Source organism: Leiobunum rupestre, chromosome 6, assembly GCF_980474605.1.
Source record: "Leiobunum rupestre chromosome 6, qqLeiRupe1.1.hap1, whole genome shotgun sequence".
Classification (NCBI taxonomy): Eukaryota; Metazoa; Arthropoda; class Arachnida; order Opiliones; family Sclerosomatidae; genus Leiobunum; species Leiobunum rupestre.
Window position 1 is genome coordinate 35,479,043 of NC_143389.1, and position 20,675 is coordinate 35,499,717.

The following is a 20,675-nucleotide window of genomic DNA, read 5'->3' on the forward strand; positions in this document are numbered from 1 at the left end:
CCGTACTATAGTGGTACTCGAACATTTCTGTACATTATCGATAGGTGGCGGTGCGACTACTGAAACTGGCAAATTACTGAAAGCAGACAAGTTGTTGACTGCAGTGACGTAATTACTGCAGTCAACAATTTGTCTGCTTTATTTAATTATGGTTTTAAGGTAAAAGAGTAAATTTAAACAAATAAGATAATATATTTCGATCTAAACAATATATTTGATACACTGCGATTCTAATATTAGCCATTCTTTTTGAAATGTTTTATGGTTGTACAAAGGATTTTAACTCAGTAAAACACTTAGGACGCGCAAGGTCTAGCATATTACTTCAGAGCACATCACTTGTCGATAAATAAGTCCAGTTTATGACGTTTATGGGAATATAATTACAGATCTTTTATGGCCTAGAGTAATATAGGACGTGACGTTTTTGTTTAAAGGACCTTGTAATTTTTAACCGAATGATTTTTGGGTGGATTGTACGCCTTTTTGTTTATAACAATAGAAGTGAAATTATTATAATACCTTTAATCGGAACAAAGCGGAAATAATGTTTATAAACAAAATTGGAAAGTGAACTTTTACCTATTTGGAATATTGAGAACTGCCTAGCTCTTTCGCCAACATTGTGTGACACTGGCGAGACACTTCTAACTCACTGCACCTCTTTCACTTATAAACCACCTATAAATCAGTAGCATTCGAATGTTTAATCTATTTCTGTAATTATATTCCCATAAACGTCATAAACTGGACTTATTTATCGACAAGCCCTATGGCGGACAACCACCACCCGGACACTCGCAAGACTATTGTTGTCGAACTCAGCGCCCCTTTTTTCCTACAATCCACCTATAAATATGTTGCATACATAATTTTCAAGTATATCCGTTATAGCGGGCATTTTAACCTTTAAGACTATTTTTTCGAACACAGCGCCACGTTTTCACCTAGAATCAACCCTCAAACCATTTGCATTAATTATTTTAAATCGCTGGTCGCTCTGGTTTAGTACTTCTTGTGTGTTTATTACTCTATGGTTTCGTTACCGACTCGCTAAACTCTACATTTGTCGCCGTAGCTCAAGAACTATACAAGATATGAACTTCTACTTTGGAAGGACACAATGGGAGCTTAATTTGAAACTGTATACCAACTTGCATTTAATTCGGTTCAGTAGTTTTTGCTGTAGAGCGGTCTGCGAGGAGAAGATGGAAGAAGAAGAAGAAGAAAAATGAAGCCTTACTTTGCCCCATTACTACGAAACGTCGCCTCAACCCTGTTCTATGGAATTCGTATATGTTTGTCGCGTGCCTGTAACCTTTCAAACGATGCATCACTTGTTTTGATACGACCTATAGTTTTTGAGATACGAGGGGGTAAAATCGGCTTCATTCTGACTCGAGATAATATAGCAAGTGCTCGGGTAGGTGCTCTACTCTATACCCGGACCTTGCATAGGGACTACCGTCCCTTTTGATCCTATTCTAGCATATCGAAAGAAATTATCTAATTAAAACTTCCCGCCACCTGAATATTATAATCCTATTCTAGCATATCGAAAGAAATTGTCTAATTCAAACTTCCCACCAAACTAATCCTATTACATTTTTAATTATTTTTCTTTTAATTATTTTTTTTAATTTCAAACTTCCCCCCAGAAAGACTATATAACGATTCGCGAAGCGTTATTTCAAACTTCCTACCAAAGCTCGGCGTGCAGCTTGTAGCTCCATCTTCCGTGTCGTCGCTTTCTACGCCAAACACTTAACGACTTTTTCATGCCCTAAACACAGGCAGATATGATACAAATCTACAAGGGGTGAAAACCGCGGTCCAAAACGGAGACATGGCAATCATTTCTGATATCTGTGCTATTTTCCGCGCGGCCAGTATTTTTTAAAGCGCAAGTAGAATACAAAGCAGACATAAATAGTCATTTTTTTTTGTTTTTTTTTTGTTAAAAACACAACGGAAAAAAAGGAAAAAAGAAAACAGTAGAAAGGACTGCCAACTTTTATCTTTCTGTATATATATTTTTTTCTTTTGTTTTTGAGTATCTGTATCAGGGTGTGTATGGTGCGAAGACCTAGTTGTCATGTGCACCAAAATAAAGTTTATTATTTTTGAAAAAAAAAAACACTTAACGACATTCCGTCCATAGCAATAGTGTCACTTCGAATATATATTCGATGTGAAACTAAAAACCATTGAATGTAAAAGGGAAAAAGAAAATGGGTTTCATTCGCTACGAACGGGGCGAGTATGATGGTACGCTGCTCGGACAGTCGGATTGCACTTTGATTGTTTGTCTTTGGCGTAATTGGCAGAGGTGGGCAAAAAATTGCGAGCGTTCGGAAAAAAGAGCATATAGAGTTTTAAACACGGCTTGCTCAAGTGAGCGAGTACTCAAGGCAAACGAGTTTATTTTCTATATCTCTAATTGAGAAGCCTCTGGGCGAGCGCCGAATAGTTCGCTCTGGCGTTGATGGCTGACGGCCCGCTGAGGGAGATTCCCCCCTCGCCGGGTAAGTTCCCTCACTTTTAAGCGACGCGTTAGTACCCTCAGTAGAAAGCGCTGACGCAGAGTTGAGGGAAAATTACCGAGAGAAGGAATAGTTCGCTCAGAATTGATCGCTAGCTCCGCGCGGATTTTGATCACGGTGAGCGACGGTAAAGTTCGTTTACGCAAATCGCTCACAGCGCGGCGAGCAAAAATTTCAAAAATCAAACATTAAACTATTACTCGGCTATGGGTTTATTATTTACTTTTTTTATTAATAAAATGAAGGGTACTCTAAACGTCGGGAGTTAATGATATCTCCGATTGAATAAAATTCAAAGGTTCTTCCGAATTTATCCAACGATAAACTAGACTGCAAATATTCCGTTTAGTGTTAAAAGAGCTTTATTAAATATTAAAAGCCACAAATTATAACAATAGGCGCTAGTATACATTCTTTTGGTCTTGACAAACTTGGCAGGTGAAATGGGCTACGCGGTACGCGTTTCTTCATTTTTAGGGGATTGTGGCTCGCGCTACTTTAAAGGAAAATATTAATTAATGATCGGTACCATAAAAACAAGTGGACATTTACTAACCCCTAATCCAACTCATTTGTAAATCTCCAGAATTTAATAGACAGTTTTAGCAACTACCTACAGGGGCGGTGCCAGAAGATTCTTAGGTGTAGGCTAATAATGTTTATCATTTGTGGGCCCCTCTATATATTGACTTAAAATTCAATTTTGCAAATTCAGGTAATTTATTTATTATTTGATATTAGTGCGGTTTTTAAAATTTTACAGTATTAACTATCATCACATATTTTATTTGAATTTAAAAATCGACTTGATGTGGCCCCGTCAGATAATGTTTATCATTTGTGGGCCCCCTGTTCCTCAATATTGGGCCCCTCTATATATTGACTTAAAATTCAATTTTGCAAATTCAGGTAATTTATTTATTATTTGATAATAGTGCGGTTTTTAAAATTTTACAGTATTAACTATCATCACATATTTTATTTGAATTTAAAAATCGACTTGATGTGGCCCCGTCAGATCGATTTGTGGGCCCCTATTTGAACACAAAAGTAGGCTATAGCTCGTGTTGCCTACCCCTAACGCCGCTCCTGACTACCTACACCGGGATTTTATTCACAGTGAACGACGACAGAGTTCGTTTACGGTAAATCGCGAAGAGCAAACATTTCAAAAATTAAACTTCACATTTGACGGTATGAACAAGTTAATAATAAGATTATTTTTAATGTATATGTAAAATATAATACAATATCTTTGCATATAACCGTCTTCGATTTTGTCCATTGTTTATGACATCGACAAAAATAACCATATCATCAAATGATCAAGCTAATTGCGAAGATTCACGGTTTTTAAATAATAATTTTTTTCAGAAAAAAAGGGAGGAGTTGGAATTAATATAATGGCCAGCCTGTGCCAATATTAAAACTGTTTTAGTTCCAAATTGAGGTAACTCGATTTACGCGAATTTTCTTTTTTGCCGTTTTTCAAACTTCCTTTACACTAAAAATATAAATATTACAAATAGCGGCCAATGTATAGTTACAAAGTTATCGATTATTTTCCATTTTTAAAAAGCATTACGTTATAAATTTTTATCAAATTTAAGTAATATTTTTTAGATACCTGGTTTTGAAACTAATAGCGTTCTTTTCGTTTTTATTTCACACCGAATTTTAGTAATAATAAAAATGTTTGAATAATTCTAATGTCTAGTTTGTGCAGGTAACAAAAATCAACAGTGAAGAAGCTGTCAACCATCACCGTCAAGCTCAGCATGTGGGAAGTGGGGACCCGCTGGCTGCCGGGGAGTATGAACAAGGAGGGAGGGGGTGGAATTACCAAGGTAACCTATTTAAAGTTACTATAGACAGTAGGCTATAATCACTATGCTGTAAACATCTGTGTCGCGCGAAAGCGATCCAAATGTAACGACTGACGATAACGATAAAAATTACATCATTCTTCCGAACTTCAAAAGGGCGTTATTTTATTTTTGAACTTGTAATAACTTACACACAAATATTTTCTTTACATTTTTCTGTTTTTATTGCTTACGATGTTACATTTTATATACAATATTGGAAATATTTCAATAATTATTTAAATCTTCGCTCTTGCTTGATACCTACAAAGATTCTCAAAAACAATTGTGTGGAGCGTGTCATTTTCGCCTAATTTGGTTTGACAACAATGAAACGAAACCAAAATTAGTTACCGCCATACGCCAAACGAGGAGGCAATGAACACCGCTAATGCCCCACAATGGAACATTTTGAAAAAAAAAAGGATCCACCGTGGAACTTCGTATGTCATTAGAAAGTGTTCATCTTGTAAAATACGGAAGCGAACTTAAAGCCTGAAACTGAATAAAAAAACTCAAGCCATAGTCGAAGTACTATAACTCCAAAACTATGGACTCGAAAAAATTAAACTTCGAAGCTGCTTCGAAGGCGAGAAAAATTATGAACAGCTAAAGCAAAAAACACGAAAAAATTAAACTAAGGAAGGACCGAAATACGAATCGAAAAACGCAGACTTGAGAAAAGTCGACAAGAAACTGTAAGGAAATGAGAAAGGAACCTACTATTTATACTATTATTGTAGAAAGGATTACGAAGCGAGGTATAATTATAGGAAACTTCGAAATTGCCCTAGCATTGGCTATCTTAAACGGCTAAGACCCAAGGGAGGGGCGACTCATTGGCGTCAGTTCGGAATTCTGGCGTTGACCCCCCGTCATATGACGTTAAGAAGTACACGCTATTGTTGAAATTGAAAACTGCGAGAATGTAGAAAATGGGTTCGATGCTAAATAGAAAAAACCCTCCATCGACTGTCCCCCTATTTTAATATTTTTGTCAGGTGCAGTAACGAGTAAGTGGCGCCCTTGCTGTCTGGAATGGGCAGTGTTCGAAAAAAAAGCCCAAAGTAAGGAAAAAAGGTTTGCAGAGCCAAATAGGATTTTATGAATCGGGCCAAGCCGCCAATTCAATGCTTTTGAATTAACTAATATTATTCTAATGTCTGAATATGTCGGCTATAGATTCCAAGGTTCAATAATATCTAATCGGCCCGATTAGTCGCAACTTAGTAAATAGTAACACAGAATTAATAAACATTGTAAATAAATGTAGTAAAAATAGCTAATAATACCATTAGTTAATAATATTGTTACATAAGTATGACACGTCTTATTCTTTATATGGAATTTATGATTAACAATTGGATGAATTCGTGATTACAAAAGGTTCTTTTAAACGTAACTCAGTACAATAAGTATTTTTAAATATTTGAATATCAGAATTGTATTTTGTTGTATTAAAAGTAGAGTTTAGATGTTTTAATAGTATCTTTCCACCTATATTTACGTATCGGAAAAGTATTTTAACATATTGAACGCCAAGTTAAGGGGATTTTGTAGTATTTTTCTAACTATATTTGCGTAATGAAATCTATTTTAACGTACTGAACGTAGAGTATAGAGGTTTTTTAGTATTTTCTGTATATATTTGCGTATCGGAGTTGTGTTTTGCCGTATTAAAAGTAGAAAAAAGGAATTTTATAGTATTATTCTACCTATTTACATATCTGAAATGTATTTTATCAAATTTAAAATGGGATTTTAGTATTTTTCTATCTATATTTTCACATTGGAAATGTATTTTACTGACAAGAGTCTTACCAATCATACATACACCATCTAATATGGAATTTATGATTAACAATTGGATGAATTCGTGATTACAAAAGGTTCTTTTAAACGTAACTCAGTACATTAAGTATTTTTAAATATTTGAATATCAGAATTGTATTTTGTTGTATTAAAAGTAGAGTTTATATGTTTTACCTATATTTACGTATCGGAAAAGTATTTTAACATATTGAACGGCAAGTTAAGGGGATTTTGTAGTATTTTTCTACCTATATTTGCGTAATGAAATCTATTTTAACGTAGAGAAAGAGGGTTTTTTTTTTAGTATTTTACTATCTATATTTGTATTTTGGAAGTCTATTTAAACGTATTGAACGTCAAGTATATATATATTTGTATATCGGAATGTAATTTAACGTATTCGTATACCCATTTGAAATGAGTAGCGTTACGTATATATAAATTTACCAGGTCCTCATACGGAATCACATGTACAATTACAATACTTGAGAAATATAAGTTTCTCATACTAAAACTTGATATATTTATTTTATCAAAATGCTTGTGATGTTGGTTAAAGAGCCACTTTGGTATATAGACACTTAATGATATTAAATGGAGTTCATAATTAATTTCATTATTTTTAACAAAACATTTGTGACGTAGTAGAGAGAAGGGTCTTTCAGACGACCTAAATTTAGCATTTCTGAACTTTTTATATTAATTATGTTTTGTTAGTTATAACCATATGGATTTCAATACATTTGAAGAAGCGAGTAAAATAGTGGAAGAGTATAATGTGACGTTTCTAGATGAGCTAGAAATAAGAAAGCATTTGGCAGAAATGGAAAAGCATATTGAAGAGTGGAGATTTAAGCTAGTCAAAGAGAAATGGTACTGAGAAATGAAGTTAAAGATATAAAAACAATGCAAGATAGTTGGAAGAGAGCAGAAAACTAAAAAGAAAAAGTGAAACACGCGAACTAGTTTAAACAGTCTCTCAGTTCGAAACGAAATCTAGAATAATTGACATCGTGAATCAGTACCATTAGAACTTTTTGTAATGTTGTTTACCATTGAGTGGCTTAACTCCGGATAATTGTGCGATTTAATATTAACATAATAATAATAATAATATATCAATATTGAAAAATTTATAGAAATAAAAGGTGACTATTGTAGAAAAAAGAGATCTTATTTAAAACATTTCTTAATTTCTTTATTGGCTTAAAATATTATTTTGTTTAACGTCTTAGTTTGTATGTGAGTTAGTGTACAATTCCCCACCGGGTGAAATATTCTGTCTATAAAATTTTTCTGAATGCACTTTTTCTAGGGCAGCGGTTCCCATTTAATATTGGAATATTTATAGTAATAAAAAGTAACTATTGTAGAAAATAAAAGAGGTTTTAATTAAAACATATCTTAATTTCTTTATTGTCTTAAAATATTTACAATATTTACAAATTATTATTTTGTTTAACGTCTTTCATTTTTATTAATGTAATTGCTTGACTTAAATAAAGCGTGAAAATTATTAGTTTCAAAATGATATTTGCAAATCTTATCCACACTAATTTTATTTTATTTTATTTTCATTTTTTTTTGTTTTTATAGTATCTTTCTGACTATATTTGTGTATAAGAATTGTATTTTACCATATTTTAAATATAGGCAAGTTGTTTTTGTCGTATTTTTATACTTATATTTACATATTGGAATTGTATTTTACCAATTAAAAGTAGAAAAAGAGATTTTTTTTGCAATATGTTTCCATCTATTTACATATCGGAAATAGATTTGATTGGATTTAAAGTAGAGTAAAGATGTTTCTTGTGTGTAGGCTTAGGTTACTATTCTTGTTTGTACTTCAAAAAATATTTATGAATAAATTATATTAAAATAAACTTTGTCGTCCAAACACAATATTGTGCAATTTTGCGATGTATGTCTCTCTCTCTCTCTCTTTAACTATGCGTTGAAAGTAACGTATCCAAAGTTAAGAGGCCTAGTTGGGTTACTGGGTTTCTTCAGGACATTTTGTAATTTTCTCCAATTTTCACGCGCGTCAATGATTGACATAAAGGAGAAAAGGTTGGGGAAGTGCGAGGAGAGTGGTTACTACTACGGATTACCGCAAATATATTAAGATAACCTTTCATTGTCCATTGAAAACTAGCGAATATCTGATGGTTTTTCCGCAACAGTAGTTTTACTCTAGGGTATTTAAGTTTATCCCTATATTTAGTATCTATGGATCGTAAAACACGAAAAATACATAGTGTCATTAGGGTATTTCTTACTACTTAACCTTTGCGAACGTTATTTTTACAACTATAGGCAAAACCCGGCATATCCAATTGGTTTCTTTAAAAGGGGCTCCAGGATGCTCAAAAGTTCACTTTCCGTTCCAAACCCAATATAAAAATGGTTGTTGGAAGGATTCCATTAACGAGCGAATACTTGGAGGAAGGTATTGATGAGTCGGAGGATGAAATTGAAGACGATTTTACAGGAGGACGACATGTAAGTAATTTATTTATTTGTACTATTATGACATGGAAGTTACTTGTAAATAACATATTCGTAATTTTAAATAATTAGGGTATTATTAAATGAACCTGAACCTGAACCATATCAACACAGTTCGTTAATTGAGGAATTCCCCGCGAATATTCTAAATATTGATGGTTTTGGGTAAATATATAAATTATTTAAAATTTATGGGAAAAAAAAAATATATATATATATACATTTTTTTAATTATCAATAATTATATCTAATTAGAATCATGCTGCTAATCAGATCCCTATTAACCCCAAGTCTCCAAGGAACCGAATGTTATGTTAGAGCGATCCTTGATTTAGTTGAGGAAATTATCGCCGTTAACATGATCCCTGTGTACGTATAATTAATATATACATATATTTATACATTTTCTTTAATATATATTACTTTCATATATTAGCCCTTCCCGAAACGCGGATGGCCTTTATATCCCTCCTCCAGAGGGGTATTTAGAGCTAAACGCCCATGGATTTGCGTATGTATTTATTCTAATAATGTTTATATATATATTTAACTTAACTTAACTTCCCTTAACTAGCGTCCAAACATCTATAACGGCGTTCCTCATCCGGAGGCGGGATGTACGCCATCTTATGACGGAAGGGCGGATGAACATGCTGGTCACTCTAGATGCATCCGTATTGCAACATCTAGGTGCATTCATTACAAGGGCCACCTTGGAAAACTTTCCAAACTCAATTAGAATTTGAAAATGTTTTTTTAAATTCTTTAAAATATTTTTTTTTTAATTCTTTAAAATATTTTTCAATTCTTTAAAATGTTGTTTAATTCTTTAAAATGTTTTTTAATTCTTTAAAATGTACTTTTTTATTCTTTTTTAAAATATTTTTAAGATAAAAATAAAACTTTTGAGCTAAATAAAATTGCTTTTTATTCATCTGATAATTGTTCAGTTACAAGATTGATATTTTTATATAGCCACTCGGAAAATAATGTACTCTTTTCAAGAGCGAATGAATATTTCCTACTTAAAAAGTTCGTTTTGTGACGAGTAAGACACGCAAACATGGGTCCGTCTTCGTCTAATTCAGTAACCTTCGGACACCCTACACCATTTAAGTCTATCACTTCGCGGTGTATTAGTTCTAATAAAAATACGCATTTCTCCTCGCCTTTACAAAATACGCGGTCATAGCCGTGAGTAGCCATTCGCATGCATTCTTCCAATTTGTTGTACGGGGTGAAACCATAGTCCCAACCAAGGCCGTGTATGTTCTTCTCAACCCACGTGTTCTGTCGTTGAGTGCGGGAAGGGAGGTCAGCTCGGGGGTACGGCGGCAGGAAAACCCACGATGCGACCCGGGGTGTAGTTTCGGCCGAGCACGCTGACGCTTCTTTCACTATTTTCTCCGGCTTCTCATCTTCGGTCCGCCCGTCAAAGAATTCAAAATCAATGACTATTGATTTCTTATGCCTATAATTCAAAAGTAAATACATTACCCTCCGAGAAAGAGGACTAAAATATAAAATTATACTTACATAGTTCTTGTCGGGTTATTCTTCTTGACTTGGATTTTCGTGTTTGAAAGCATATCCACTGATCGCTCGAGTTTATATACTCAATTATTGCGTCATGGTATTTACATCACCACAGCGGATAACCCATGGATTTCGCTCCACCGCTATAACATTCACCACCACTCATTCGCCTCTTTAATAATACCGGGGAAATCAGTGGTTCAAATTTAAATCTAAGTTGCATAATAAAATGTTGTTTATTTCTCAATTCGTAGTTTACACGGTCTTCGTACGGTAGAACGTGTACAATAGTATCGGAGAAACGTACGCGCTTCATACAGGCGGTGAAAAAGCGGGGAACGTCAATCAGGATTAAAACTCTTCTTTTCGGTAGGAATTCATTAATACAGAGAAAGGCTGCTACCTTCTATAAACCTTTCCGGGGTACAGTCTTTACGTTTTCTTGTGCACCACTCTCTATAGCGTTACACGTTCACCACCAGGGATGTTTTAGCTATACTAGTTCTTGAAAGCGGGGACTGTCAATCAGGATCATAGCCCTTCTTTTCCGGAGGTGGGTAAAGAGCTGACCGTCAACCATTAATACACAGAAAGATGGCTGCCTTCTACAATTCACCACCAGTGGTGATCTAGCGTTGCTAGTTCACCACCCAGCACCACCCTGCCTTTGTACGTTCACCACCCGGGTGGCGGCCTTCCACTGTACTGTTTTGGGACCCGCTCGAAGACCCTACTACCTTTTCTATTCCGTTTCGCTACCCAATGTAGGATTTACTTTTGTTTCCGTCCGTTTTATTTTTCTCCAACCTTTTCCGTCCGATTCTGTTCCGTTTCGCTATCCCATGTAGGATTTCTGTCCGTTTTATTTTTCTCCAACCTTTTCTATTCCGTTTCGCTACCCAATGTAGGATTTACTTCTGTTTCCGTCCGTTTTATTTTTCTCCAACCTTTTCCGTCCGATTCTGTTCCGTTTCGCTATCCCATGTAGGATTTCTGTCCGTTTTATTTTTCTCCAACCTTATGTCACAATATTATACACTTATGGTTTTACTTATCGTCTAATTATTCCGTTTCCCCTCCGTTCTTTTTTCGTGTTTTGCTTTATGAATTAGTTATTATTTAAGACAACGCCGAAAATTAAAGAACCATCGATTTCTTTCAGTCCTAAGAAAACCTACAAGCCTTTGATTACGTATAATTTGGGGTGGGGGCAGAGAGGCCCTCAACTATGAAATAGGAGGAGGCACTGCCCGAGTAGGGTAATTTGTTTTTCAAAATTATGATAAAATTGTTTTTAGAAAACGCAATTTACATTTTTATAGTGATTGCATAGAATGATAAATTATATAAAAAAAAATGTTGTTATTACCTACACTTTATCGCATTAGGTATGTTCCTTGTGATACATTCTCAAATTATTTTGGGTCCCGCAGGAAAAATATCGTGGGTAGCATCATAAGTAACCTAATACGCATGAGTATGACACTTCATATTGTTTACCAAGTAGGAAAAAGGTATCAACATGTAATATATTGGAAAGTTACACGTACTGTAACCATAGTCTTTCTGTTTAATACAATGATAGTATTTTAATGAATGTTCCATAATCCTCTGAACAAAATACCATTAATATATCCTGTTTGAAAATTATATTTCATTACATTTTACAAAGAATTTAAAATGTATCTTTGAATTTTCATTATGCAGTATATTGTGTTTCTTTAAAACTTGCAATAATTATTTATTTATCAAGTATTTTTTATACTTGGGGACAATGATTATGTTGAATGGTCTAATGTACCCCGAAACGAAAGGGGGGAAGTAAATACGTTATTGGGGAGCACTTAAATCGCGAGGAATGAGATACCAGGCTGATTTTATTGTTTTAGGAAAAAGATCTCACTATTCGAACGTGAGGGTCATTGGGAGCCAACATTCTTGGTTGATATCTTTTAAACCTTTTATTAAAAGTTTTAAATTTATAGTTATTCTAAACAATTGAATTAACAGATACCGTAACCCACTTATCAGCTCCTCTATAAATAAATTAACTTACAGGACAATTTGAGGGGTATGAAAAATTTAAAATCCACTAAACAATCCTGCATAAACTTTTTATTTTTAAAATCCTGGATAATAAATATCGACTCATGATAGTCATTCTCTCCAAGTATTCCTAGTCCACTGACGCAGTGACGCTCAATTTAATTGTCAGTTGACCACAACTCCAACTTTAAAACCTTAGTGTATGTGTCGTTGGAGTAATGCTCAGGTGGAGAAATGAGCAGTTGCTCATATGATAATGTGGAGAACTAGTAAGGCGAATGGAGAAACAAACAAGATGTCACGGACATTTAAGTACGTACAATCCCCCGATGTATTAGCTATATTTCAAATATTAAATTTAAATTTGAACAAATTTCCAGCCATCTTGTACATTAACTTAATAAACCCGAGACGAATTTTATCGAAAAATTATTATTCGGGTTACCTGGTTTTGGAAATAAAGTGAACACTTTTATCGAAATGAATGTTTAGACAAACCGAATTTTTCGAGTGACCTGGTTTTGGAAATAAGGTAGCGAAACGCGAACGCGTTAATTTAAACTAATTTTTAGGCAAAAATAATTTTTAGAGTTACCTGGTTTTGGAAATAAAATGGCGAAACGTGAACACGTTTATTGAAATGATTAACTTTTTGGGCTCCAATTTCAAAAAATTATAAAGGGCTACTTATATATACAGGGTGTTTTGAATTGCTCTGACTGGGCATTTTTTTCAGAAACTGAAAGAGATAGAGTTGCGAAATTTTCAGGGTTTTATTTCTAGCCTGGAATCGCTTTAAATTCTAAATTTTAGAAAAATCGGAAATAATTTTGGGTTTATGTAAAAAATATTTTTTCACCAGTAGGTGCTATATAGAAAAAACGTTTCAATGAGAAAGTTGTAGAGTGCTGTCGAAAATGTTCAAAGAAATTGGTTTCATTGGAAAATAATACTTTTTCAAGGAGATATGAGCTGATGAAAAAAAAAGCTGTCGCATTTTTGTACGTAAATGAAAGAAATCTGGTTAACAGATTAAATTCCTTAAAATAAGTACATGTAATTTACCAAAACGCCAATTTAGGCCTACAGTAGGCCTAAAAACGTATCAGTAGGTCAACTACGCACAAAGGTCAAGTTTTCAATTAGTATTTAATGTGAAAGCTTTTTGTTATCAGCCATTCACTGACGTTTATTGAGTCTAATCAACATGATTATTCTCGTGATCAGCGTGCTTTTATGGTCGAGTTATTTTATGGTGAAGCCAATCGTAACGTGCATAGCGTTAGTAAATTTTCACCGTTCGATATCCAGATAGAAGACCAAGCCACAACACCGTTCTTGGAGCTATTCGTGACTTTCAAACTTAAGGAAACGTCAATCCCAAATTTCGTGGACCAGGTCGTCAAAACATCAACATGGAAAACACCGTTCTAACCTATTTTGTTGCGTATTCTCGAGCAAGCGTCAGAGGTGCAAGCGACGATCTCGGATTATCGACGAACTACGCGTGGACCACTCTTCTCAATCACAACTTCCATCCGTATCGAGCGACCCCCCCAACAAGCTCTGCACGAAGGAGATATGGAAAGTAGATTTATTTCTGCAACTGGCTAATAACCATGTCTGATGAGAACCCAAATTTCATCAATCAAATGCTGGTGACCGACGAGTGTTCCTTTGGGAGAGATGGGCCTTTCAACCATCAAAACACCCACATGTGGTGTGACGAAAATCCTCACTGGGGTTTTTCCCACTATCACCAACAACATGTCCGACTGAGTGTGTGGGCGGGTTTGCTCGGGGATCGAGTTATTGACCCATTTTTCCTCCCAGCTCGTCTTAATGGACAACGCTACTTGGCGCTTTTGCAGAACCAAATAGCAGACGCTTTAAAAGATATTCCGCTGGAAGCTTGCAGACAGATGTGGTACCGACATGACGGCGCATCACCCTTACGTACCTAGATGTGTAGTGGAGAATCTTAACGAGTTCCCTCAGCGTTGGGTTGGCAGGAACGGTCACGTTCGATGGCTTGCGAGGTCTGCGGTCATAACTTCGAGGGAATTTTTCTTGTGGGGGTTCATCAAAGCACAAGTTTACGTGACGCCCGTTGAGAACATCGAAGATTTGCGTCACCGAATAATTGTAGCCTTCGAACTTGTCACTCCTGATATGATCAGACGCTCGTTTCAAAACATGCTTCATCGTGCCCAAACCGCGGCAAACGGAGGTAGCATAGAACCTCACATGTAAAATTCTTTTGTTTATTCGAATAAAATTAATCTTTCAGACATTTATTCTTTCATTTACGTACAAAAATGCGAAGGCAATTGGCCCCTATGGACCGCTTGTTTTTTTTTCATCAGCTCATATCTTCGTGGAAAAGTGTTCTTTTCCAATGAAACCAATTTCTTTGAACATTTTCGACAGCACTCTACAACTTTCTCATTGAAACCTTTTTTCTAGCACCTACCGGTGAAAAAATAATTTACACAAAAACCCGAAATTATTTCCGATTTTTCCGAAATTTAGGATTTAAAGCGATCCCACACTAGAAATAATACCCTGAAAATTCCGCAACTCTACCTCTTGCAGTTTCTGAAAAAAATGCCCAGTCAGAGAAATTCAAAACACCCTGTATATATATATATATATATATATTTCATTTCGATTAAGATAACCCTGGCAGTTTTAAGCCTAATTCTTGGAGTTATGTGGAATCCGGCGGCATCGGCTACACTGTACGTGAGCCCAGTACACACAAATCCCTGACGGATTGTGTGTAAAAATAGAGATATAACCTTGAGCTTTTTTTATATTTATAGTGGTACTTACTTAAAAACGTAAACTCAAGGAAGAGAGAGAGAAAAGCTGATTATAAACACAGGTTTTCACTCACTTCCTGTGGCAGCGCCTCATTATTTTCCAAAGTAAATTAGTTCCTTCGAAGCATCCTATAATAAAGGTTTTGGCTTCGATTCAAAATGGTTTTTACAGAAATATAATTTTGCGTGCTTTAAAAAAAAGTGGTGCGCGGCACAACAAAATAGAAAGAAATTAATTTATTCAAACACCTAAAAATAATCAAACAATTTTACATTATTTAAAGACTTCAAAACATCGTATGGTACTAAAACGTTATTCCTTTTCCTCGCTTTTCGCCAAACTCTCGCCCAGAATTAACGGTCTATTTATATTTCGCGACGCCCACACGAGCTGTTTCGTTGACCCGAAAGCTAAAAAGAGTATTCCAGATACTAAGTACACTATACCAGAAACCACAAAAACGTGACTCCAGCCTCGCAAATTAGCCTAGAAAAGAAAGCTCAATTAAAATACGATGGATTCTATTAGGTTCTAGTGTTCAAGTACCTGTCCTTCCGTTAGAAAGGCCACTAGGTATGGTACTAAGAGGCCGTCTACACTCCCGGCTGTGTTGGTGATACCCAACAACGTGCCTTATAATGAAGAAGAAGCTATTATTAATTTACACGGTGTTATATTGCAATGAAATTAATGATATTAACCAGAAAAGTCGGGTGCAATATCCATATGGTTGACGAAAAATCCCGATTTCGATATGCCATCGAAGAACATAGCGACACTTAGGAAAACAATGGTCCAAGTATAGTTGCAACCCAAGAATGTCACCGTTGTCAAAAAAATAGCTGCTCCAAAGAAAGCTAAGACCGCGAAAATGCAAAAGTCCGTTATTTTTACAAATAAAAATTGGCCTTCAGTTGAAATTATACCTACGGAATTGCATCCTTTTCGCGCTTTTTCTAGAGTAATTTTTCTAGAACAAATTAATTTATCCACAATGTAGGCCGAGAGCCAAGCACTGAGTGCTTGCATCGTAAACGGAATGGCTGAGATAACGCCACTCTGACCAATATCGACGCCCATAATTTCGTGAATGTACGTTGGTAGTTCCAGTAGCAATGTATCAGTACCCCAACTGTGCCCCATGTGAGCGAAGATGAGTGCCCACACTGGACCAGACGCAAAGACGTGTTTCCAAGGAACGTTAACCATCTCCAAAAAGGATGTCGTTCGTCTTATTAATATTAGAAAGCATTCCAATTAGGGTAGATTACTCACCTCACTAGGGACCTCTTCAGTTTGAAAAGCTGTTATGTATTTCAATTCCTCCGTGGTGATTCTAGGGTGCATACTTGGCGATTCTAAATTGTGAAAAATGTGCTCTTTTAGTGAGTTTCAGCTTGAATGTATTCGTGTTAAGAATTTGTGGCTTCAACTATGTCCTCTTTTCCATGATCCCTTAAGATATTATCTGCCTACATTGAGAGAGATCCTGTCATCGCACTTCAGTATCTTTCCTCTTACCCAGTGGCGTAGCTGAGAACTCGGAGCCCCCCCCCCCCCGCAAAAATCATTATGAGGCCCCCCTATTTAATTTTTTTTATGGTTAGTGGGGCACCCCCGAAGCTCGAGGCCCCCCCCCCCCGCACCGCGGGCCCTGCGGACCATCAGCTACGCCACTGCTCTTACCACCGTTACCGGACGTGATTTTTCTTCCAGAAATCACGAGTTGAAAAGGGTACTGCCTGAATATTCTCCGTTATCCCGAATATTATACTCTAATTTTTAGCATACGACTATGGTTTTAGCTAGTAGGTGCCATTTGTCAGTGGTGGATTAAAAACTAAACGGGCCCCAAGGCTTGAGATTTACTTGGGCTACTCGGACCTTTCTCTATCATCAACTCGGGACCCTCTACCTTTTGGAAAATATTCCTAACCCCTAGGGTTAATCCGGTGCCTACGTCATTAATTATGTAGGGCTTTAGCCTGCTCAGCCTAATAGTTAATTCGCCACTGCTTTTGTAAACTTACCATATACAAAGTACATCCACAAAACACACCAGATCAATCCCATGACGCCTGTAATAACGTGGTTTTCAAAATTTTTACCATTCGAAAAGCGTTTATAAAATCATAACATAAGCCAAAAAATTACCAAAGAGGTAGAACGCCGAGTGCCACCCTCCTAGAGCTTCTGACTGACAAAAAAATCCCGAAAAAAGTAATCCTCCGACGTTACCAACAGAAAGACCTCCGTATATCACGGAAGCGGAAAAATTACGCTCCGGGGATGGAATCCATTTTGAAAGTAGTATATGAAACAATGGGAATACGGCTCCCTGTACCAAAAATGCTATTAAAGTTTCAATGTACCAATTCATAATACCACAAGTATACAATATACAGTGTATATCTTACGAGAGAAGCATCCATCTAGACTATACAAATGAAAACACGAACCTTGTCGAATTTTCCGCGTGTATTACTCCGCCTACCAATTAAAATTTAGTCAAACGTAGGTACATTTTCTTAATTGTAAGATAAAATTAATAATACAACTTTTAAGTAACGGTTTAATTAAAGAACCAGATTTATAGTGAATTTATAATGTTTTTACGTTTCATTATTTTGTTTCTGTCATAAGCTGCTTTTCAATTCTCTACTTAATTATAAACCATGTTTCTACGATTTATTACTATTAGTGGTAGAACTAATAAAAATGAAAATAACGGTATTTCTGTACATTGTAATAAAACTGGCCACAATATGGATTGGGAAAATTTTAACCAATGAATAGCAGTTTTATTGCCGTAAATATGCCGAAAGCTTATTTATTAAAAAATGTGGCCAACTAAATTTAGAACCGGGAGGATTTAGCGATAACTTGTGGGTGGACATTGTTTAATAATTTTTTTATTTTTTTCCAATTGTTTGTATATTATTAATTTTTGAACTTTGGCCCTAGTGCTATAATGAATTGCCACACTCATAATAGTGTCTACCCCTGACAAAGAAGCATCGCTTCGAAACGCGTCGTGTTTTATTGTATTTTGCTCCTTTTACAAGCAATTAAATCATGAGAATTTGTCGTAAATAATTTATTTTTATTATATTAGTGGAAAGAAATTTACTATGAAATATATTTTTAAACGCATTGGGAAGGTACTTGATAGCAAGATAGATACTTCTCTCTATACCCCATGGATTAGTGTTTAATCGATGTATACCCTATATATACTTCTAATCATAGAAAATAGCACAAGTAAATAATATTTGGTCAATAAGGCCGCACTAGAATGGTAAATAGAATAGTTGTCGTAGCATTGCTGCGCACAAACGTACCCGTACAAGAAATACCTACGAGTTTTCTAGCGCGGCCATGGCCTGCCTATAAATTATAGGATAATAGCAAAAGTGACATATTGATAATAGGGACATGGCAGCATGACGTCACGCCGTACCTTTAGCTATGGCCGCCATGCTGGTACTCTTTTTTTCCAATTGGAAAAAGCATGGGTGACGTATTATATACGTCATGCTGCCAATTACCTATATTGTAACTTATGACATATGTAACATAATCACTGATAAGTATGCCATAAAAGCATTTTCGCTAATGAAACCTTGTTCACGGGATATGACGTAAATTACGTCACTTACAATTCCGTGACGAAATACGCGTCATCAACTTTACTGATGGGAAACGGAAGTTAGTGGGAATTCCTCGCGCGTTTCTGGCTTTGCTAATGTCAAGTTTAGCTCTTGCCTCGCGATCACGTGATTTAATTTCCATGGTAACCTTTTCTATAGCGCAAGGATTATAAGCATTTTGGCATTTTTGGGTCCGCTTAATGTATGTTCCGCGTGAAACAAGGTCTCATTGAATTTTTTTCAATGGAAATGTTATACAGAGGCATACTTATGAGTAATTATGTTACATATGTTATGATAATAAAGATGAATGATATTTATTACCGCCACCACGCCTTGAAGTATTCTCAGAGCAGCAAAGAGTAAAGGGTGTAAAATGGCCACTAGAGGCGAAAGCAAACACAATAACGAAGAACAGAGCATTCCAGAAAAGTACATCCACTTGGCTCCGACCATTTCGGCCAATCGACCACCAAGGACTTGCGTTGTGACATAACCGTAGTAATAGGAGGACAGCACAAAAGCTTGCGTCTGATGATCCCAATTCAAACGATCACCCTGAAAATTCAACCAATAACTTACCGAATAAGTATTTAATTATACGAATAATCTCAGGGCCGTCTTAACTGGCCTTGGATTGTGTGTGGGCTCGTTGCTTTGCCCAGGGACGTTCAACGCTGTAAAGACGGCCCAGAAGAAATCAAAGTTTCGCAAAACTAACCGATAAGAAAGAAAACCAACTGCTTGTCGGATAAGGCTGCCTTAAAGCGTTAGGAGGGTAGCACTCGGCGCTTGAAGTATTGACCCTCCGAACCGGATCTTGGACCATGGCCACAATGGCAACGCTCAAGTTAGCTCTTTGCGCATGGTTGAGAAAACAAGCCCAGAATCCAAGAATCACGAAAATATACCGGACCGGAACTGGCATAATTTGTTTGAGAAGAAGTTCAGCGAGTTGAAATGGCGATGGTACATATTATTACGTTACGATTATTTTAATAAAACACTACTAACGTCCAAAAAAGGTTTAACCAGGCATATATATTATATTTCTCACTCAAATTTAATTAAGCTATGAATCACAGAAAATAAGAGGATAAACCAGATGAAACCACGTAACTACTCCCTATCAGCTGGTGAGGAGTAGGTACGTATACACGTTGACTCAGATAAAATGGCACTTTGTGGATCAAACTCAACACCCAATTCCGTACAGGTTCAATAAAACATATGCTACAGCCGTGGTTATGCAATTGTTAGCCGTTACACAACTACAATAGAATGTTTAAAATACCATAGAGGAACTTACGGCACATTATTCAGGAGTAATCCAAAAATTTACGTAAATATAAGGATAATCACGTTACAAACATGCTGCTAAACTTCCATCCCTCTATTGTTATCATTTGCCGAATCTAACTGGTTCCCGTCGCGACTGTCTCCCATTTCGTCGCTCATAAATCTTCTAATTTATGTTTAACGAAAGGCGAGCTGTCTTATTTTTACACGACCGCCTTGTGAAAGTAGGAAAAACAGCTGCTACTCAAAAATGAAAATGATGTGTACAATTCCATATCTGAATGCTACCTGGAATTGGCATATAAAAGGCCACAGAAGGTTAAAACGACGCTCCGTATTTCACGGATGAAAAATATTAACGCCGCAGATCGACCGACGTCTGATTAATTATTTTCTCGATCTGTTTTTTTTCAGTACCGTCGTTTCGCAACTGAATGTTGTAAAAACATGATTAATTGAAACGAACATAAATTAGTTTGTTTTGTTTTTCGCATAAAGATCTCATGACGTTTAGCCTTTAAGTTTCGCGGCCAACAAAAACCGTTAATGGTTTTTCAATCTCGAGTCTACGAAATCCCGATAAAAAT

At 35.9% G+C, this 20,675-nt stretch overlaps 1 protein-coding gene across 1 annotated transcript; it reads right to left on the minus strand.

The window, feature by feature from the left end:
• Positions 1 to 15,370: 15,370 nt before the first annotated feature.
• LOC149940756 (sialin-like) lies at positions 15,371 to 20,309 on the minus strand. The gene is made up of 10 exons (XM_090176919.1): positions 20,099 to 20,309; positions 19,511 to 19,710; positions 19,114 to 19,347; positions 17,294 to 17,477; positions 17,170 to 17,217; positions 16,415 to 16,497; positions 16,066 to 16,348; positions 15,841 to 15,996; positions 15,686 to 15,771; positions 15,371 to 15,625 (listed from the first exon to the last, which is right to left on the minus strand). The coding sequence occupies exons 1-10, from the start codon at positions 20,103 to 20,105 to the stop codon at positions 15,452 to 15,454; spliced, it is 1,455 nt and encodes a 484-aa protein (XP_090033045.1). The 5' UTR covers positions 20,106 to 20,309; the 3' UTR covers positions 15,371 to 15,451.
• Positions 20,310 to 20,675: the final 366 nt, after the last annotated feature.

Coding starts and splice junctions, on each gene's coding strand:
- LOC149940756 (XM_090176919.1), bottom strand. Junction 17,478..19,113: donor TACTTCAAGGCGTGGTGGCG/GTAATAAATATC, acceptor TTTTTGGTACAG/GGAGCCGTATTCCCATTGTT. Junction 15,626..15,685: donor CCTTTCTAACGGAAGGACAG/GTACTTGAACAC, acceptor TTTCTTTTCTAG/GCTAATTTGCGAGGCTGGAG.